At 31.8% G+C, this 23664-nt stretch overlaps 1 protein-coding gene across 2 annotated transcripts; it reads right to left on the bottom strand.

The window, feature by feature from the left end:
* Positions 1-9989: 9989 nt before the first annotated feature.
* On the bottom strand, positions 9990-21989 carry LOC105317251 (T-box transcription factor T-A). 2 transcript variants are annotated; one of them, XM_066073833.1, is made up of 10 exons: positions 21853-21989; positions 20684-21046; positions 20207-20474; positions 19702-19901; positions 19173-19262; positions 18148-18191; positions 17793-17888; positions 17505-17585; positions 17203-17310; positions 9990-13038 (listed from the first exon to the last, which is right to left on the bottom strand). In XM_066073833.1, the coding sequence occupies exons 2-10, from the start codon at positions 21016-21018 to the stop codon at positions 13016-13018; spliced, it is 1245 nt and encodes a 414-aa protein (XP_065929905.1). In that variant the 5' UTR covers positions 21019-21046; positions 21853-21989; the 3' UTR covers positions 9990-13015. The 2 variants fall into 2 exon arrangements, with proteins under 2 accessions (XP_065929905.1, XP_065929904.1); XM_066073832.1 differs by lacking the exon at positions 9990-13038 and adding an exon at positions 15624-16197.
* Positions 21990-23664: the final 1675 nt, after the last annotated feature.

The raw sequence follows: 23664 nt of genomic DNA, 5'->3' as shown, positions 1-23664 counted from the left end.
TTTTTCAGTATATTCTTTGTATTACGTCACATTTAAACATACCAAGCTATGATATGGATCTGGTGTCTGTACCTAATAAGTTATGTACAGCATATGGTAGGTAAGTTTTAAGTTTAAATACATCATACAAAAAAGCCTATTTAAGTTTATTTTTATGCTATCAAAATGTTCCTAAAAATGTAGTTTTAAAAATAATAGAGGAACTGGTATGCGATAAGCCGTTTTACATATCAATGCAAAGACTAGATTTAATTTTAAAAAATGATTATTAAAACTTTGAAAAAAATAAATCTCTGTGCAGATTTATTTGTACTTTTAAAAGCTGCTATTTTATCAAGTGTAATCTTTCAGATATAAAAAAAAATTTGTAAAACTAATGTATGTAGTATGCGTTCATGTTAAAACATTAGCAAGACCTAATACTCGATAGCGTATCAAGGTCTGAGTGTTCTCTCATTCATATTTTTTATCGATTCATGGCTCTTATTGTTGAATGAAGAGGTCCATGTTTAGTCATCATTGATTCTAGCGATGAAAGAAAAAAAAACCTATTGCATCTCAATCGCAAACAAAATGTGCCTGTTCCAATTGCCGGGAATAGAACCTGTAATGCTTCGTTCATGCCGAAAAAGAAGCAGACGACAATATTAAGTTCGTTGCCAGGCAACAAGCCGGCATGCGTGGGCGTTCTTGGTCCGATTATTGATATTTTTGTTTAGAAGAAGCCATTTCTCTAGGGATGATTTCTTGGTAATCACATGCATCAGTTTATAGAATCGCTGGCTTACCACGCACCAGACCTGCGTTCAGGGATGTCAAACAAGATACATGTAGAAGCAATAAGGGTTCTATGTATTGCTTGGTCCTTTAAAAAAAAACCATTGTTATATTTTAGAACTCACAAATTGTAATAAACAATTCAACATTTTTTTCATGCATTTTCAAAACTACAATTTATTGATAAATTCGTGTATACACACTGAAAAATAATTTTAAGAGAAATAAGGAATCATTTTTAGAATTTCGTTTCTAATGATCTAAGTTTTTTTTGTATAAACTTCATTTTAAATAGCTAAGTATTAAATGCATATCCGATTAATTTTTTGCTTTTGTGTCTGAGATTATATTTTAGCTCATTTGATTTCCAATCGATGTTTTGATTTTGTGTATATATGTTGTATATTAAGTAGATTATGCTCAGGAAAAATCTTCTAAGCTAAAAGCTAGGGGAAAACATGTGTGACAACGCACTTTGAAAAAAAATCCACACTTTAAATTATTTCAAGGTTTAATTTGGGACCAAATCAACGCACTTTAGAATTTTTTTTTTTGAAGTGAGTTATAAAAGCACATCGTCAATTTCATTATGTAGACATCTAATGCACTTTACAAAGATATGCATCAATCACACATTTTCTGCCACGATTTTCACTTTAGTCTGTCCCAAGATATTTATGCCGCACATTTTCTTGAAACGTTCTATATTTATATATACCTCTGGGTTTAAACAATGTTCATTCAAAAGTATAAAAAAATTCCAAGATTCCCCTTTTGAAACGCTGCCTCAAGCTTGTCAGGTTTCAATACACAGCTAAAAACAAAATGTCGACGGGGATTTTCCACTGCAAAAGAGATTAAGGTACCCGGATGATAATGTTGAAAAATTGTGCAAGGTATTCCGAGTGACTTCCGAAAAGAGAACAGATGTAATCATTCCCCATTAATAATTTCCGTAAGAAATAGTTTTTTGTTTCTGTGAATTTTTCCGAGTGAAAAACGAAAATGTGTCAATGAAGATATTTTGGAAATTTTCCCTTTCATCATTTTCAATTGCACTTTTTTCACAGGTGTGTATATTTTTTATAAAAAATCGTCCAAATGTGCTGCATTATTAACTTGGGACATACTATAGCTGATAATCTATCTTGTAAACATTAATGCATATTTATTTTTACCGCCTTTTAGAACGTGGAAGGGATAAGGATACAGTTCAATAACCAGTACATCATTCAAATTTATTACAGGGAGAACATTTCTCATCCTTTATCTTTCCTTCCCAAACGTATAACATTCAACAAACTATGGTAAATGTTACAGTAAGAAAAGACTTTGCTGCAAGTAACGAGCTAGCCAAACAAATTTTCTTACATGGTAGGATGAAAATTCTGGAGGTGTCTGAATAATTACCGTCTTATCAAATTCAAACCAAAATTATTGACTTCAGTCAAATGAAATTAAAAATAGTTTCAATACAGCAACCTTTAACATTTCTTGCACTGATATTCTAATAGATCATATTTTATTTGAAATACATAACTATTTTTTATCATTTAATATGTTTTTACATAAGCATATGAATTTCAGACCGTTTTAAAATATATGTATAAGTTTGATACTGATCTTCAGGATTTGAATTATTTTCGTTTCTGGCTTAGACCAAAGTTTCGTACCAAATGAGAGAATTTTTTTAAGGAAGATAATTTTTTTGAATACATATTAACAATGTAAAAAGATGAAAAATTGATGGACAGTGTTGCAAGGCGATGCAGTTCATATTCTAGGTATTAGGATTTTACAAATCCCCCAATTATTTATTAATGAGTAAATTGTTGGACTACATGAGCTCATGAGAAAATGTTTTAATTAAGAAACGGTTGATCAAAGTAGCCGATAGTCCTTCAATTCTTTAATTTATCCTCTGGACTCTGATAAAAATGCAATATCTTATAAAGGAAAGATTGACAGGACATTTATTTTCACGTTTCATTAAGGTTGAGTATTTTGAGAAGTACAGTTGTTCTACAGATAGTATATCGTCAAAATCTGTACATGCTAAACATACCTCAATCCAAATACTAAACTGAAAGGCGGTTAGCAAGCTTGACTGAACTATTTGCATTAAGGTGGAATAACATATCGTCACAAAACGACCTCTGATCGAAACGACATTTAGTTTTATCTAAAGGATTTTATCGATGGTAACATATAAATTATTCCATAGTCAAGTGGATAACGTGTCGGACTTTTGATCCGTACATCCCGAGTCCGAACCTGCAGTCGCTTTTGTTGTTACTTACTGAATTGAATTTTTTTTTATATTCATTTTTATTCCCAATTTGCAAATTTTGGCTTATTTGACATATGTATAGTTTATTTATCATTATATTTTTCAAAATCAGATAACTTACTGTTAATTTGAGTGAATTTTTCCAGGTGTGTTATTCCACCTTAAAATTGCATACTTGGAAATTGTACAGTGCATGTACAGAATAAGAAAAAATCAACATTTTATGTCAAACCAATATCTTCCTTTTCCTAGCTGTGTTGTTACGCCTGATTATAAAAACCTAGAGTGTAACGTTAGAAATCACATAACCCCGATTTTAGTACATGTAATCAAATAATCATTTTCAAGTCGTTTACATTAAGGATAAAGAATCAATCCTCTTGTAATAAATGATTTTTCATCATTCTGAACAGAAATAATTGATAAATACACGGATAAACAAATAAAAGTTAGTGATAAATCAATATAAGTTCATAACACAGGAGTCGGATGTAACATGTGCAGTCATCACGGGGAATCGCCTCCATTACAACGCTCAAAACACTCAGATAATTGCATTTTAGCGACTTTATTTAAGTTAAGTAATTATAATTCGAAATCCTGTATCATGAAATATGGTATATATATATATATATATATATATATATATATATATATATATATATATATATATATATATATATATATATATATATATATATATTCATCGAATATGCATATTTCTATCACAAAATCACCGATATTTTAATAATTTATCAAAACCTTACTCTCGTGCTAGAGAGCAATGTCCTAGTATTCATTATTGCACTACACTGTCACCTTTTATCGAAATAATTTTTTCTAACTAATGAGCCAGTTGGGGCGCAATGCTGCACCAAAATTTTATTCTTTAGGATTCTTTAAACTATCATTTCTGAAACATTATTTTGTTGTTCAAAGAAGGATATATGCCATTCATTATTTTATACGATTTTCTTTGGTGTTTTTATGAGAAAGTAAAAAGTCTGTTGTGGGTGCAAGTAACACAATGTAGAGTTTAAAATTCAAATTTTCAATACAAAAATATTTTGCCAAATTGATTCAAATTCTTTTTTAAAAAATTATTGTCTTATATTTCTCTTTTACAAAACACGTCTCATTAAAAGATTTCATCCGTATGTTAGTAAAAAGCAGGAACAAAAGATGTTATTAAAATTTCATTTTAATTTGACTTTATTGGACACCATATTCACACCAAATATAAATGTTATCCTTCTTTAAACAACGAAATGGTGTTGAAGAAATGATACTTTCACGATCCACGACACAAATTGTTGGCGTAGAACTCTACCTTAAATGATGTCATTTAATATTTTGTTTCATTGACCAACTCTGCGTCAAAACTCAGGAAACGCGTGTATTATCAAAATGACCAATCAATTTGTTAGTTTAATTGACAGTGTTATCTTACATAGTTAAATTAAATGTAATTTTAATTTTAGTAATTAAAATAAAACTCCAAGTATACATACAGACATAAAGATCGTCTAGTTTTCAATACTCTCAATACTTTACTTCATCATAGATAGCGTTTTGACGAAGTATCCCGTTGTGCAATATATTTGGTTACACGTCAATAAGCATTTAATGTAGAAGTTAACCGTTAAAAAAGAAAAGAAAATGGCGGTCAGTGTTCATCCCACCGAAATATCGAGGCATTGGTTTTATTTAAAAAATTGTTTATTTCTATTTCCTACTGACATTTTCCTCCAGTTCTTTCATGGAAGTGAAAGCATGACTTCAAACATCATTTCAAGTTATTCACAATAATCATACTAGATAAAGAAAAGAAAAAAAATAATCTGAATAAAGCTATACGCATTTTATCATTTTGTCTTAATTTCTTTACACCTAAACGTTGCTAATTTTTAAGCAATATTAACAGTTGTGTTATAACAAAAATATTTTAAAATTTTTAGAGCAGTGTTTATAATCAGATTCTCATAATAAACATTGAGTCAATGACTTAATTCTTTGGAAGAGGGGTTCAATGGTAGGAACAATTGACTCAAAAGTGTACAGACTTTTCCCATCAAATTGCATGATTAACGCTGAAACCTACGAAACTCAAAAGTTGAACTGTACCTTCTGAACATGTTGCATGCATCTTACTAAAAAGTTTACTTGCGTTGAATAGTAAAATGTATTGTGCATTGAAATTTGCTTTAAAATGCATGAATATAATCAATTTCCATTATTTATTCTTCAGAAAACCTTTCGCACGAAAAGGAATTCATTGAATTGCTTGTTTACGAACGCCGATCCGTAGCAATGTTCGATAACTCTAAATTGCCCGGATTGGTTTTTTTTTTCGTATCATAAATCTGCCTGTCACACAGACAAATTCTATTAGCATTGAACTGTTGATATTGCGCAAGTCTTTATAACATAAACTGATAGTTTCAAATTTTTTTTACACAAATGGTAGACTGTCAAGCCAACATGTTGTCCTCACTAGCATCCTCTTGCATTATTTGGTACATGTGTTTTAATGAAAGGGGTACTTACATGTATGATTTATCAGTATTCCAATATTGACAAGTTTATCTATGAAAAGACTTCCATGCCTTTTATTTGTTCTTATATATATATATATATATATATATATATATATATATATATATATATATATATATATATATATATATATATATATATATATACAAAATAATTTTTATAATTGTATATGCCTCATAGTTCACATAACGTGGACCTTGTATTTTGTTCTTCCTTGTTCATGACCAAATTGCTTCTTAAACAACATTTGTGTATAAAAATACCTGATATCAAGAGTGTTAATATGTATACATTACTTAATATCTCATCAAATGAAATAATTTTGTTGTCTCATATTGATTAGAACTGGTGCCATAACTCGTTTTATAAAAAAAAAAGCACGTGCAGCCCAATGAACTATGTGAATGGTAGACACATAGAATCTTCACTAATTTAAAAGTGAACAGGTCTTTAAACATTTTAATCATTATTTACAAGACAATCTCAGGTTAACAAATAAAACGTTTTTTAAGCTTAAGGACACGCGCGACGTTCCTTAGATTACTTCTTCTTTAAGCCATCAAACCTGTTAATGCCCAAAAATATAGGTTGCATCACCATAATATTTGGGAAGTTAGAATATTATAATTTTTTTTTTATAGCATGCAAAATTATATATTTTCATTGGAAACTACGGTATATATCCAAATAGAAAAATATCATAATACATGAAATCATTAAGAAAGTTTTAAGAAAATTTAAATATATATATATATATATATTTTCAATTGATACTTTATATCAAAAGAGAAAATATTACATCATATTACAGGAAAAAAAATAAGATATTAAAAAAAAGATATAACATGAACATATAATAAATAACATTAGAGGTTGATTTAATTAATGAAAAATATAGAAATTTAGGAACAGCCATTTTACCATGTCGTCCAACTGGCATTATTATTTCCGGAAAAAAGACTAAAGGACAACGACGTACAGCGAACGATAAACCATAGAATATTGGTATGTGTATGGGTTAAGAAGTTATATGCTCATAGTAAAACTTCCTTTTTGACTATTATGGTTTTAAGTTATTATTTTAAAGATGCTGGCGGGCTTAGTGGTAGACAAACAAGCTACCCTAAAATACACAGCAAGAAATTTTTAATTTCAAAGGAATATTTCTGGGTTTGTTTTGTTGTTAATTCGTCTGTGTGATTACAATGTTTTCGTATCTCAAACACTGCCACGCTGACTACGTAAGTGACGCCTTTGACATACAGTAAGATGTGCTTTTTTTGTCCGGTTAATGCATTTTGAAATATGTTCATAATTTGGAAACAGATCTCAGTCAAATTTAGTTTTAAATTACACAATAAACAAAAAAGGTAGTTTATAATAAAAATAATCAAGGCGTTGACTAGAACACTCATCTGCACAACTTATAGTAAGTTTTCATCTAACCTTGAATTTAATGCAAATGAATATGAATGTAGAGTTATAAGATTCCATGGAATTTAAGCAATGCGGATATAACTGCAACAATTCTATATATAGAATATAATTGTTATCAGATTTGAAGATTTCTCATTAGAGTTGACAATGATCATTATATCGGTGGATTTCTCATGGAGCCTTTGAAAATAATCTTAGAGTATTAAAAGGTAGCAAGGGACAGTTTCGAATAATTTCGTCAATATTTTTGTAAAATTGAGAGTTGCTGTACTTGAAGGCTTATGAGTGTTGCTAAAATTCATGAAATGATTTTTAATGATTATCATTAGTTAGAGGGGTGTCTCTTGTTGAAATTGATATGCAATATGTAGGCCCCTTATGTTAGGTACATGAGAATCAGAAGTAAAATGCGAAACCTGCGGCTATGACTGTTGTGCTTACTTTACACAGTGAAATTGCAAGTTACAGACGGGAGGTAAAATAACACGAAAAGTAGGTGGATGGGACATTGAAAACTATACACCGGTAAGTTTGTGACATGTGATAGTGCAACATGCACGCGGTACGGAAGGTCAACCCTCTGCAGGGAATTAGCTGGGGGAAGTCTAAAAAGCTGAAAAATCATGAAAAATTAGCAAAATATGAAAGGGTCAAAATTTCATAAAAACCAGTATGTAGAGAATTTTACAGGTTTTGATTAGTAATTTTCTTCAGAAATTGGTGATTGGCCTTATAAAGAATTAAAGGTATTTGTGCTGAATGGGAACTGAGGAAATCTAGTTACAGAGTTCCAAAGACATGCATCCCTTGGCTACAATGAATTGTATCAAAAAAACTGTCCCCTGCCAAAGATATTTGTATATTTTTAGTGAATAACAAAAATAAGGTCCGATTATTTGCTTCCTTACTTTATTTAAAGATATGACTTTCACATAAATTACGCTGTCAAAGTCAATCGTATAGCAAAGATAAACGAAATAAAAAAAAATTACGTGCCGTAAAAAATGCAAAAGATTTAAATAACCCCACATACAATGGGTCACGTGACATTCATCTCTGTCTATCAACAACATAAGCGACGACAAGAAAGAGGGATAGACCGTTAAGTGTGACAGATTTGGCAAGGAAAGAAAAAAAAAGGTTGACAAGGGTAGAAACAATAGGGAGATAGACCACGTAGATTAATGGAATAGGTAATAATGCTGAATAGGACTTAAATTTTGTAATCTTTCAGTACATGGATCCCTCGGGGGAGGGTATCTACTCCGTTTATCGTGTTGATGATGCTAAAATCGTGTTTCACCTTTATTACGCATAATTTACAATTTAAATAGTTATTAATTCATGAATATCGGATTAATAACGATTCGAGTATCATCTGATATAAAAATTATCTAATTCAAGACATGGAAAACGTGATTCCAAGTTGTAAACAAACTGTTCTTCCATCGTGTTTTCAATGCTGGGTTTTCTTGCACTCGTGGGGTTATAAATGGCGGGTCACATTAATATTCATCAGACGTGTAGAAAAGTTTAGAGACTAATAACTAAAGACAGAACATGTTTTATGGGCCTAGAGTTGGTAAAACGCATCATTAAGAGAAGCACGATTTCGACTTTTCCATCGTCAACTTTCTTTACTTATGTAGCAATATACAATCATCACCTGCTTACGGGGTTTATGTCTCTAAGCTTATTCGTTATGTAAGAGCATGCTCTACATACGTACAGTTATTAAAAGAGTCATGCTACTTACCAAGCATGTTATACATACAAACAATTATTAAAAAGGGCATGGTACTTACTAACAAGTTGTTGGAACAGAAATATCAAGAACCTCGATTAAAATAATCTTTTCGCAAGTTCTATTGTCGACACAATGAACTTGCTGGTTCATTAGGACATATGCTTACTGACGTTTTTCATACTTGTTAGACCATTATTTTTACATCGGACTGGTTTCTTCCATTTGTTATGACCTTGACAATGAGCACACGGCGGTTGCGACCTGTCGGCAGGGGTTGCTTACTCCCCCCTAGGCACCTGATCCCACCTCAATCTATTCAGACGTCCGTGTTGCTCTGCTTTAAATTTGTATTTCGCTTTATGGATTTTTGAGATGGTTGACAGTTTGTTATTGTCATTTTGCATCTATATTTTCACTCAGACTCATAACAAAAATCTTACCCGAATTACACCACATATACCATTAAAGATTGCATAAAAACTATTCGTTTTTTTTTCTTTTGTTAAGGAGACAGATGAGAGTTACATATGATACTTAATTTGGTTATCTATATCTCAATGCTCATCAAAATTAAACTGCCTGAACTTCTTAATAATATCATATTGAAATATACACCAAAACTGATTGAATTTGATGAACGGACAAAATTTTAAAACAAAAAAAGATGAAAAATATAAAGCATTTTGAATAAACATCTGCACGAAATTTAGATAAATAAAGAGAGTAAAAGTGAATATAAAATATCTGATTGAATACAATTTTGATTTTTTTGAAGATTTGTTTGAAGAAATTATAATTTTCATTTATATTGACGCAATTCATTTCTTCACTTTTTTATAGGTATTTACATATAAAATATCTTTTCATGGCATGCTCTCTCTCTCTCTCTCTCTCTCTCTCTCTCTCTCTCTCTGCGTGCAGATTATAAATCTTATCTTTACAATATAAGGAGCATGACTCATTCATATATGTTATGTCTAATTGCAGACAAAATGCTTACAAAACAAACCAGAATTTTAATATAAAATAATATACTCTATTTTTGGATAAGAAATTGGAAGCCGATATCAAAGTTACGTCAGCTATTTCAAATGTAAACATCGATTACTTTTCCTTATGCGGAGGATTATCTCCAAATTTTTCAGCAATATAAAATATTTAATATATAAAACAGTGTTGTGAGAGGTTTGATTCTTTTTATACGACTTTCAAAAACAACAATCACTGGATTTCTGCAATTCAAATGTATACATATGTATCATGAAATATTTCCGTGTTCATTTTATACATATTTATGTAACAGTTAGTCATTTACAATTATAAAAAAGAGGCCCAGGGACCACATCGCTCACCTGAGCCTTAACTCTGATCAAATTACCATTACAGTATCGAAATCAAAATATCTTTACAATTAAGTACAGTAGATCTATTTTTTTCTGAAAATCTGCCAATTTTTATCCACATCTTTTTTTTAGTAAATACCAAGTCCCTTTTGTTGTTGTACCTCTAAGAAAATTTTTCTCTAAACCTATATACCCCCCTCCCCATTTTGTGGCCCCACTTTTCTCTAGGGAATTATGGTTTTATCAAACTTAAATCTGCATAACCTGAGGTTTCAAACAAAGTACTGAGTTTTGGACTGAAAACTTTCCAAGAATATTTTAAAAGATTTTCTCTATAAATTTCTATGTAAAAATTCAACCCGCCATTGCGGCCCCGCCCTACCCCAAGGGACTATGATTTTGCAAACTTGAATTTATACACTACCCGAGGATGCCTCTACACAAGTCTAAGCTTTTCTGGCCAAATAGTTTTTAAAGATTTTCTCTATATATTCCTATGTAAAAATTCATCCCCCATTGTGGCCTCACTGTACCCCGGGACTATGATTTAAACAAACTTGAATCTATACCACCTTGAATGCTTTCACTCGAATTTGGACTTTCCTGGCCTAATAGTTTTCAGAAGAAGATTTTTAAAGATTTTCTCTATATATATAAACATTTATCCCCCATTGTGGCCCCGCCCTACCCCCAGGGACCATGATTTGAACAAACTTGAATCTACACTATCTAAGGATGCTTATCACCAATTTGGGCTTTCCTGGCCAGATAGTTTTTGAGAAATTTTTTTTTATAGATTTTCTCTATATATTCCTGTATAAAAATTCATACCCCAATTGTGGTCTCACCCTACCCCCGTGGACCATGATTTGAACAAACTTGAATTTACATTATCTGAGGATGATTCCAGCAAATTTGAGCTTTTCTGGCCAGATAGTTTTTGAGAAAAAGATTTTTAAAGATTTTCTCTATATATTCCTATATAAAAATCCATTCCCCCATTGTGGCCCCGCCATACCCCCGAGGACCATGATTTGAACAAACTTGAATCTTTACTACCTGAGGATGCTTCCACTCATATTTGAGCTTTCCTGGCCTAAAGGTTTTTGAAAAGAAGATTTTTAAAGATATTCTCTATATATTCCTATGTAAAAATCCATTCCCCCATTGTGGCCCCGCCATACCCCCAGGGACTATGATTTGAACAAACTTGAATCTACTCTACCTGAGGATGCTTCCATTTTAATTTGAGCTTTTCTGGCCAGATAGTTTTTGAGAAGAAGATTTTTAAAGATTTTCTCTATATATTCCTATGTAAAACTTGATCCCCCTATTGTGGCCCCACCCTACCCCCGGGGACCATGATTTGAACAAACTTGAATCTACACTTCCTGAGGATGCTTCCATTTTAATTTGAGCTTTTCTGGCCTAATAGTTTTTGAGAAGAAGATTTTTAAAGATTTTATCTATATATTCCTATGTAAAACTTGATCCCCTTATTGTGGCCCCCCTACCCATGGGGACCATAATTTGAACAAACTTGAATCTACACTTCCTGAGGATGCTTCCATTTTAATTTGAGCTTTTCTGGCCTAATAGTTTTTGAGAAGAAGATTTTTAAAGATTTTATCTATATATTCCTATGTAAAACTTGATCCCCTTATTGTGGCCCCCTACCCATGGGGACCATGATTTGAACAAACTTGAATCTACACTACCTGAGGATGCCTCCACACAAGTTTAAGCTTTTCTGGCCAAATAATTTTTGAGAAGAAGATTTTTGAAAACTACCAACAAATTTTCAATAATTCTCAATTATCTCCCCTTTAAAGAGAGCGTGGCTCTTCATTTGAAAAAACTTGAATTCCCTTCACCCAGTGATGCTTTGTGCCAAAGGTTGAAATCTGCCCAGTGGTTCTGGAGAAGAAGAAGAAAATGTGAAAAGTTTACAATGACAACGTCGCCAACGACAACGCCAACGCAAACGCTGACGACAGACAACGGACAAATTTTGATCAGAAAAGCTCACTTGAGCTTTCAGCTCAGGTGAGCTAAAAAAATCACACAATAATACATGTACAACATACATGATTGAAATGTAAAATAAAATATGTGTAAATACAAAATTTCAGAAAACATATTTACTGTTACATAATAACACTTAATCATTTTATTTTTCAGATTTAGTTTTTGTCTTATTTAAAATATCCAGCATCGCAAAGTGTGTAGTTTAGATGGTATATGTAAAGTTTGATATAAAGATTTGAAATTAGATATTGAATGGTGTACCAAGGTGCACAAATTACTTTAACTTAACTAACATATGCCTACTACATCTTCTAAAATTTAACTACTTATAATTATATGAGATAAATGGATACTAAATATGTAATTCATGAAAATCAAACTCGTCAAACAACATTCTCTTGTATATCAACTGACGAATTTGTACATTCTGATGAATATGAAAACATAAATTCCTATGCATCTAGTACTTAAATTCCAAGCTAATTCTTAAGAAACTCTATTCATGTAAGTAAGTTAATTTAAGGGAATTTTCTTGTACTGTGCGAATCTACTTTTCGTCTTGTTTTCGCATGAGTTGCGTGTTGTAAAATTTAACTCAAATAACAAGAACTGTCAAGGATTTGTTTTACTTTTTTAAAATCATTTTCCATGGAAAAGAATCTTAAAATGCCAAAAAAAAACTTAATTAAGTGAAGTTTGAAAAAGATATGTACTTTCTAAAAATAATGATAAGATAAAAATCTAATATCCAGATACTTGAGTTTGCATACATTTGCATCTGATCTCATTCATTGTTCTATTTGTAAATTGTGGAGACCTTATTTCCTCCTTCAATTATTACTCCTTGTCTTGTTTCCACACTGCAAAAACAATTAAAAACAAATAAGTTATATATTATCACAACATAAAGCATTTTAATTAAAAAAGCTCTTTTTCAGTTATTCAAAGTAAATGATCTAAATTTTTGGAGTTTAAACATTATCTAATTCTAGCACTGGGTTCGACAGACAGACATATAGCTACACTGTAGCTAGCTAGATATCTATCTGTCTGTCTGTCGAACCCAGATAGATAGATAGATAGATAGATAGATAGATAGATAGATAGATAGATATCTCCTATAAACGGGTCTTTGCACATTTGTCTTATCAATTGGAATTAGAGTCTTTTTAAGGTCTTCCGTTTCCAACGGAAGACCTTTCTATTATTGTGCGGGTTAAGATTATTCTTATTTTTCTTTTCTTTTTTTCTTCCTAGACGCGAACTTTGAGGCTTCATATCGTGCTCATTTCTGAACGGATTTTGCTCAAATTTTCAGGGCTAATGGACTTTACAAAACACTATCTTCATCAAATCATAAAAGTTAGAATTCCTTTTCCGTTAACGAGTTATTCCCCTTTTAAATATTTTTAGGGCCTTTGGTTTCCAGACAAAGGCTCCGAGACTATGATAGCAGGGAATAAGAATCCAACGAATTTGAATAACAAAGACATTGAAGTTGTATACATCGGTTTTTGTTTTTGGATTACGTTCCTTATTTAGGAAAAGGTAGGGGGTAAAAAAACAGGATTCCAAAAAGTGCAAAAATTTAGACATATTTTCCTTATATCTTTTTAATGAAAAATATTTTGTTAAGACATGTAGAATAAAAGTTGTGCAGAATATCAAGGGCTTTCATTTGACACCAATAAAAAAAGGGCTGGTCCCTTAAATTAAGGGCCAATAGCCCCTAAAAGTTTTTGCGTAATAACTCAAAAATGGTTTGGATTTTGATATGGATGTCGCTGGAAAAGTTGTTTGTTGGGATCTCATAAAGGTCGTAACAATATTATTTTGTAAGTGATTTGTGTAGTATGAGTGTAAAAAGCTTTACATGTTGACATGTACCTGTTTTCATTTGACAAGTTAACGAATGTCTTTGTGCGTACAACTGGCATAAAGTTGCCGCAGAAAGTATGCTGGTTTATACAGGAGGCATTAATTTATAAGATTTTTTTTTTTTGGAGTACATGCTTTTTTTTTTAGGAGTTTAAGTCATTGTTGTGAAGTTCTTATAGTGCACAATCATTAAAAACGGCAATTGGAAAACAAAACATTCTTTTTCTTTTCTTTTAAGCCACAAAATATGGAATTAAAAAACTCTATGCATTACATTTTATTTATTAACTCCATGCATTTAAAATCTACCTTGAATCAGAGCTGTGTGTGTGTGTACCATTACGTAAGCTCTCCCTCGCCCGCGGCCGAGAAAATCGGTCACCATGCTCGCGGCTGGACTACCTAGCGGTCAGCGGTTATCTAATACACGAGAGTTGCGTCTCTCATATATGAGTTTATTTAGCCGCGAACTCAAGAATTGTGTTAGTTTTGATTACACAAAATCTTTTGTGGGTTAAACGATTGGATGTCAAGTAAGAAATAGTTCATTTAATTAATAAAAACAATGTCATTCTCTAAAGCAATAATAGACATAGATCAATTGTGGGGTTTAAGTTTAAAATATATAACTTCTATTTGATAGAGTAAGGTCATTATATTGCAAACTTTTCAAATCTTCCTTGGTTGTGAGCTGTGCGTTTCTGTGCGTTGTACCTTTACGAAATATATTCTTTGCCCACGGCCGAGGAGATCAGCGACGGCTGCATTATTTAGCGGTAAGCGGTTATTTAATACACAAGATTCGTACACCGCGACTTACACTTACATGCATATGAACGTGTTTGAGTTAATATAGCCGTATATACAAGAACTGTTTTAATTTTATGTTATAAAAGTTTGTCCTACTTGTATATATTTAATTAAATATTTGAGTGTAAATGAATATTAATGAACGATATTACTCCAAATCGGAAAAATCGTTAGACATAAACTAATGGTTGGTTTGTTTATGTAAACTACTTTAAAAACTGTACAATTAATGTTTTAAATCAACACCCCCCCCCCTCAAGTATTAAACATTTAAATGATGATCATCCCTCGCACATGGCTGAGGAGATCCGGCGCGAGTGGATAAGTGATCCGCGGTCGGTTCGTGTTCTTCTACATGTACCTTATGACGCGTTTATGTTTCATATTTTGCACGGACTTAACTATATTTTATTATGTTTTCAACTATTATATTGGTTTAAGATGAAAAGATGAATTTATTTTACTTGTACAGTTGATTAAGCATTGATTTATACGATAGCGTATAAGGTAGTTTAAAAATCAAATCAAATTATAATCAAAGTTCCATGTTACATGTTTGCGGTAGGTGCTAGCACGATAAAGGAATGCCCTGAATTGAGGCATTCGATGATTATTTTAAAAAATATTCACATGAGTTTAAACAACTTTAGATTAGATTCTATCGGTCACATATTAATCACTACTGTAGTTTCATTGTGGAAGCGAACTCTTTGCTGCCCCCCCCCCCCTCCTCCCGCCCCGCTGACAGGTGCTCGCACTGGATTTTTATTTTAATTGGAGAAAAGATAGCAAGATCTGTCGAAAATCATTTTTGGTGGTTTCTTATGTGTAACATTTTGTTTCACTTTCCCACCCCTTTGTTTATTCGGCCAGTCTGTGTTAATTCAATTGCCGCATGCGACCGAGAATCTTGTGTCGCTTCAGCGCACACAGCTCAGAACATTTATAGCCCCAGGTCATCAATTGTTATGTAATTGAGTAACAGTTGGAAGGGTGATTTTACTACATAAAATAATAAAATCATAATATAATCTATTTGAATTGAGTACCATGCGTATAGATTCCCATAATAATTAATTTTTTTAATACCTTTCTATGTTTACATTTAATTTTGTTCAAATAATTAATAAATTTTCTATCATTTAAATTGTGTGCTTCATCAAATACGTATTCCGATTACCTTGAAGTCATTAATTTTCCATTGGCTTTTGACAAAATAGAGACGCCTGACCATCCAATGAAAACAAATACACAGAGTTTGATTGACAGGTTTAGCCAGGTGCAGGTCTCACCCGATGTCCGAGGTTATGTGTGCTGCTTGTCGTAAGAGTCTGTGTACAAGTAAGAGTTAGTAAGAGTTATCGATGTAAATAAATAATAAAAATACATGCTTATCAAAACATGATCGTGCAAGTTAAAGTTGATTAGGTTTGTTCCAATAGAAATCATGTTTCGCTAACTGTATTTAATATTTTTTATGTATAGCGAATTTTGATATTGTTTCAGTACTGAAACATCGCATGAAAACGTTAAATATGCATGTATTTATCTGTTACTAGTCGTCTTTTAATATATATACCTTTCTTTTGTTTGTTAAAAATTCGCTCAATTGTGTTAAAGTAATGTAAAACACGGGCGCCATTTTGAAACAATTAACTTGTCAGAGAGTTCCGAATGAAATTTGATGAACGTTTCACACGGTTCTCGCACGCTTTGCTCGAAACGATTTACACGCTTTGCCCGAAACGCTAAACGGTTTACATGAAACTCTAAAAGGTTTACACGAAACGTTTCTCTCACGTAGGCCGCACGCTTTTTTGGTGTAGTAGTACGTTTTAGGGTCTGTAAATTTTGTCAGCACGCAATTCTAAACTTGCACATAGTCTTCAAAAATTTAGAAATATTTTAATATAGAAGTTATCTTTGAGAAAGGTTTACGTGTTTTGTAGGCGGGTTCAGTTTAAAAAAGAAATACACTTCCTGACATGAATCACGAGTACATACTGTTTATAACAATGCTTGCTACCCTTGAAAATTTAACTCGCCATTAAACATCTCACTTTTAAAAGAATGTTTGAAACGATTACATAAACTCTGCTCGACAAATAGTTTTCCTAAAATATTTTCTTCCTTTCTTTGTTTCAAAACACGTTTTATATACAGGCTTTCAATCACAACAAGTTTTTATAACAAAAGCAGAACTGAAAGTATAGTCATTATAATCGTTTGACACCATATAACATATATTTTCAACTCGCAGCAACAACGGAAGACCTACTCGGGGCTTTGCCACGAGCTCTGCTCTAGTTTATCTATCTTTTTAATAAGTTTAATACTTTCTATCCTGGTATTGTACTCGTCCATCTGTTCTTCCCTCACCGTCCTTGCTCTGTAGTCCGTGTCACATCTCGCCCCATTAACACTTTCTGCCGACCCATCGAATGCTGGGAATTATAATTAAAAGCAACGTTTTATTCAGTGTGTGCTAGGAATATATCACATTAAGATGAAAATAAATTGACTTTACAATATCAATTTGTCGAATAAATATCTTAACTTTTCTCATTTTCCAAGCAGAGAACAAAATGTTTTAAAAAGTAAAAAGTGAAGCAGTACTCGTTTAAAAAATAAATATTACCCCTTTCATGTGTTGTGAAGTCTATCAAGGAGTATGGATGCACTGGTAGTATCGAATTAAAAAACTGCCTTTTGAGTTGAGCTTAAACAAAACGTGAATGAAGATGAACCTCAGAACAAACACATTTATAAAACATTAATTATTTCACAGAATAATTACATCTGATATTTTAGCAGGTACGTGTACGATGTAGTTCCAATTATTTTTTTTTCTCAAAAGATTTGATGTTTTTAGGTGTATATTGAAGCAGCTACAATGAAATTCAAAATAATTAATAGTTCAGCTTACTGAATAAAAATCCATGCTGTATATATTGGATTTCTTCTGTAGTTATTTCTGTCTGACAAGCTTTCTCGGACGTATCAGGTAATGGTGAATGGTTGTCTTAAAACCAAAATAAACAAGTCAATTTAATGTAATGTGCACATGATTCAATAATATTCATAATTTTTTCTCCATGCAGCTGTTAAGAAAAGTTGCGCCTTCGAACTTTTTCAATACTTGATTCATTATAATATATATGGCCAAAATTTAAATTTTAAAAGTTATGAAAAGGATGAAAATATGTAAAAAATGTGAACCAAACCTCGACATTGTTGTTGTAATAATCATTGTAATCAGCAAACAGAGACAAAATACTCACTTAATCCAGGTCTTTTATATAAAGCTGAGAGATCTAAAGGATATCTAACAATATAAGACAGATACAGCATGATTTGCTTTCATAGTTCTAACTTATTCATAATAATTATTATCATTATGGAACATATAAAAGATTTCCTTGAAAATGGTAATTTTTTGGTAAACCTTGGTAAACCAGCACCCCCTGTAAACCAGACGTTTCACTGTACACCTTTTGTTCTAGTCAAAGTAATTGTATTTCAACAAAAATCGTTTAAAATAAAGCATAAACAACAGACCGCTTGCCTAAATTTGATTAATCGCATTCTGATATAATTGCAAAATAGAAAATACAGCTGATTGTAAATTGTAAAAAAGCAGGTATGTGGTTAAGCTATTTAACAAAATAAATCTACTGTTTCTTTGGTTAATTTGGAAATATTTGTAAAATATTGTGAATATACATGTAGTATAAAACTTTAACAACCTGTATTATACGGTCATATTTATAACAGTTAAATTTGATATTTATTTACTGTTTACAGGGTTAATTTCGTTCCGTGTAATTTTCGCACGATTACACTTGCAAACAGTTTCGCCCCGTCTTGAATTTGTCCAGACACAGTTGTGTTTAAAGAAAAATAATTGAAGACATCGGAATTCGTCCAGTCTTAAATTCGCCCGCTAACAACGAGGGTGAATGTGGGCGAAAATAAAACGGGAGCGAATATTTCCCCGTATAAAATACTTATAAAGTACTGCATATAGGAAATTTCAACATGTTTCATTCGCCCATCTCGGTTTTTTAATTCTGGATCGTTGAGTATGGAAATGTAGTTGATTTTTATTCGCATTTACATGCATAAATATATTTTTCAGTTTTTAAATTTGCAACAACAGCTTATGAGTTTAAAAAAAAGCTGATGACATTTTTGTGTAAGGTATTAATATCTTTACTTCAGTCGATCGGGAATGGCCAAGCAATTTCATTGAGACAATGGTGAGAACTAATTAAACAAGATTTTAGCGTGACCTTAATGAACTTACTGCTGCTGTAGACTCAAACCGTCTTGTTGAACAGAGGCAGTGGAACCACGATATCTTGGACTCTTGCTTGCTCCGGATTGGATCTTCATTCTAAAGACATTTGATGTAATAACACTCACAGCAAATTATCATGTACACAAAATACTAATTAAATGACGGTTAGTAGTAGTTGATCCCTAAATAGTTCCTTTCGTTATTAATTTTTTTATTCATGAATTAGGTAGTAAATTTGTCATAAGATTATGAAAAGAATCGTTGACAAATTTTTGCTTTTGTTTTAAACATACAGACAGATCTACATTTATATTGGCAATTCACAGTTCTCTTGAAAATAGTTAAGTTTCCTTTCTTGGTAAAACACTTCCACAATAAATTACAATGATATATGACAACGTTCGATTTATATCAGTCGATCTAAGAAATTAATTCAAATGTTACTACAACAAATAAGTTTATTGATACATGTACCACCACCATTCAGATAAAGACAAGGCTTAATGAAATTATATGATTAGATATTTGACATTACCTTTTTACTTGATTTCTGAAGGCCTTAGAATAAGGGTTACTGTTGATTTTTAGACCAACTACTTCTCTATTGTTATAAGCGGTCACTGCAATAAAAGACGTCGAATGGAGAGGGAATTGGGTCGTTGACACGGTGTTTTCTCTGTCATATTTGACAATGGAGATCTGAACCACGTACATCTGATACGAATGCAGTGAGAACTATTAAATACAAAAAGAGTACTATAGTATATTAGACCAACACTTCTCCAACTGGACAAATTTAGGCTAATATTGGAATGACTTAAGAAAGGTGGATGGTCGAATCCATGTTTAGACGAATTGAAGAGCTTTGTTTAGATCTGTAAGAAACTGTTCAAAATTTAAAGCTAACATATTAATATATCAAATTTTTCTTTACAAAAAGTAGTTTAAAATAATAAACTAAATTTAATAACAATTTATCTGATAGCTAGTTTGTTGAACACCTAGCCTCCTTGAGGTAATGTGTTATTTATGTGACTTACGGTTCCAGCTTTGGAATCACGCTTATTTGTCAGCCTTATTTTCTGGAAAGAGATTTTCCTCGTCATCCAATCACAACCCATGCTGGGAGAGTCAGGATGCTTAAAGGGGCGATTGGTGAATTCATGTCCCTTAATGCCAAATGGAACCCACTTGTGTTTTCTAAATCTAAAACTGCTATTGCTTGCTGGAATGATGTCAAAAACAACGTCATACATTCCAATTGGATCCATTCCTCGCAAGAAAAATTCGACGTATGGAAACATTCTCCTAAAATATGTATTAAATTTCTTTTAAATGATGAAACGAATATCACTATTTTTTTTTTTTTGGATTGTAAAATATTTGATGTTATTTGTTATATTGAAAAATAAATTGAAAAACACACACACACAAACCCCCCAAAAACTTCGGACCTTTACAACGGTAAGTAGGAATTTTTGTGAAACTTAATAGGTACAGGCGTATTTAAGTCATACCTCCCCTTCCGACTAATGATCATTTCTGTGCCGGTCTCCAGAAACTTGTTCCAAAGCCTTGCTCCAGTCAACGCCAGGATCAAGTCACCATTCTTCTCCGATAAACAGTCGTCATCAACTGAATCTTCTTTTGACCTTGTGTTTTCTGACATAATACTATCCGAAAATCCGGATGTACTTGAGCCAGAGAACGCCTGAAACTCCCCATCAACAGAACAAGACTCCCTTTCTGAAGTGGAATATGAGGAAGTACTGGTTGCATTCGTTTTTATATGACTCTGGTTCATTGCTTTATGTATCGAGTGTAGGTTAGGCTTCCTATCTGCTTGATCCATCCGCTCTGTACAATCGTTTTAACACTTTCTACAATCAACAATGAACGTATCTAGTAAAGGAATCAACTTATTTTGCAAAAAAAACCCACACAAATTACAATAACTATACTGGCGTGCGACTAGTTATCGCCGAGTACCATTTCTCGCCAGCGCATGGATTGTTACGTCATTTTTCATATAATAATTAAATTCGGTCACATTATTTTAAGGATCGAATTCAACCAGTGTGTACATTTGCAAAAGAAAATATTTACATTTGCAAATCAGATGCTTCCTTATACGAACCTATAGAATATCGAAAACGTTCCATCATTTAATCAGAAGCTTAGCAAGACATAAGGTATAATAATAAAGGGGTTTTTTTCTAACAAAATGATGTATGGCATGATACGATACTCGAAAAATACTAGAGATCGCAAACCTTACCTTAATAATTCTAAACGGTTTGTCTTTCTCAAACGTAAATATAAAAAATAAACAGCAATATTATCTTTTGAGAAGCCAGGATTTGATCAAGTGACCAAACAAGTTTATATCCCGGTGAACTTTTTAACTTGGTGTTTATTTTTAATCAAACTGTTCACTATTCTTCCATTTCTACAGCACTCAATGTCCGGGGTCTTTCAGATAGGCGTGGTTGTTTTTTTAAATCTAAGATAATTTTTCCATAATTAAATTCGCAACATTAAATAAATTTATTTTTATTTTCAAAAAAAAAAAATCTAACAACAACCAGTTGAAATTTTATTTGATTACTTTCCTCTTATTAAATACATGTAAGTAGGAACTTTCTCTGATTTACGATAAAATTCGGTAATTGAAATTTAGACTTACTGCTTTTTACCTGTCCTTTCCTTGTAATAAAGACCCAGTATCTGCTAACTGCGTTCGTTCACTAGTTTAAGCTACTTTAAATAGTCTTTCTTGATATTCTTTCCCTTTAAAAACTTGATATTCATAGTAGAATTGTCTACATCTTGTAAATTCAAAATGAAATGAAATGTCAATCTTATATTCAAAGATTTCGGGGAAAGGTAGCAATACGTAATTTCTTATTATCGGAAAACAGAAAACTGATTGATGATTTGCTAATTCAAAGTATTTCATTAAAAGCGATAACTCCCATTATCACAGTCGTTGTTTCAACATATACACCCGCCCAAACGTCTCTTAAAAGACACGACCAATCAATTGAGGTGGCACAAACTATTGGCTGCAATACTACAGCTATTTAAGATATTTGTTGCATTTTAATACTAATGAAATTAACTTTCTGAGAACTTTGGAAATAGAATCACCATCTTAACTTTGCTCCTGTTTTCATTGTTTCATTTCAATGAGCAAAATTTAATTTATAATGATAAAGCCTGTGAAACATATTACCCCAAGAAATGGCTTTATGAAATAAATTTATTTTATCATCTTATTATTGTCTCGTGAAGTACGTATATAACCCATCTTACATAACCCATATATACCAGCCATCTCTGTTTTATTCGTGTTCAACACCTGACGACATCAATATGAGCGTCTGACAAGTCCCAAACACATGGTGTGCTTTATAATTGACAAACGTATTAATTGTAAGATAATGATAAGATATCAAAGTATATTCTTTATGATATAATATTTGTTCATTATAGAATTTTTACAGTAATTGCCAGAAGTCATTTGCTTCAAAATAAATAGAAAAACAGAAAGAAAGGAAACACAGAATAATTTCAGGAAAAAATAGCATTAATGAAAAATGTTTACTTATAAACAATGTTTGTCGCACAACTGATACGCACATAGCCCACACATTGTTACAATTGCACTAAATGAACACAAGGGTAAGTGATATTGTTCTTTCACGTGGTTGTTTCCATCGTGATCTTGCAATGGTAAACGTGAGTAAAACATAATTAACAATAAAGTAGAAAATTAAATATAAGTGACAGCTCAATTTTCGTGAATGTTGTGAGCACTGCTTGTATGCTTTTCTCTTCTTTGTTTCAAAATTCAATTTATAGTGTCTGTGAAACATATCACTCAAAAAATGGTTTTATGAATTAAAACCCAATAAATTCTTACACCCAATATTTTGTTTACGCCATTTTGCATTGTTTGATTAACTATAAAATTTTAGGGTATTCTGATTTATGTAGTACTGCATATATCTACTTTACTTCATATTTTGATAAAGAAGATATTGTCTTGTTTTCAGTTCTCAGAGCAAAATACGTTCATTGGATCGAATAATATTCAGTTGATTATTAATTCATGTCAATTATTCGAAACTTTATATATATCTTAAATAAATATTCATTTTCCTATCCAGTTGATATTTATTTAATAAATTTAGTTTTGAAAATTGGTTACATTAAAATCTAAAGCAGATGCATAATAACGTCATGCGGATTTGTAAAGAAAATATGACTACCCAATCCACATCAAGTTTAATCCTCGAGAAGCACAAGCCATCTCTGTTTAACACAAACACATTGAGTGATTTTAAATGAAAAAAGGTGCCAATTGTAAAAATATTTACTTATAAATGAAGAAAACTTGTCGCACAACAGATATGCATATAGGCCACACAATATTACAATTGCACTAAATGAACAAGGGTAAGTGATGTTCTTTCATGTGGATATTTACATCTTA

Source organism: Magallana gigas, chromosome 10 (assembly GCF_963853765.1).
Source record: "Magallana gigas chromosome 10, xbMagGiga1.1, whole genome shotgun sequence".
NCBI classification, from domain to species: Eukaryota; Metazoa; Mollusca; class Bivalvia; order Ostreida; family Ostreidae; genus Magallana; species Magallana gigas.
This window is presented reverse-complemented; position numbering and strand designations above follow the sequence as displayed.

What these genes read in the sequence shown, in the direction of transcription:
- LOC105317251 (XM_066073832.1), bottom strand. Translation starts at nt 21,018, where the DNA reads ATGGATCAAGCAGATAGGAAGCCTAACCTACACTCGATACATAAAGCA. An exon ending in GGTTTGAGTCTACAGCAGCA is followed by an intron (nt 18,192 to 19,172) that starts GTAAGTTCATTA and finishes TTATATTGTTAG; the next exon opens with ATATCCTTTAGATCTCTCAG. An exon ending in CTTCACAACACATGAAAGGG is followed by an intron (nt 17,311 to 17,504) that starts GTAATATTTATT and finishes TATAATTCCCAG; the next exon opens with CATTCGATGGGTCGGCAGAA.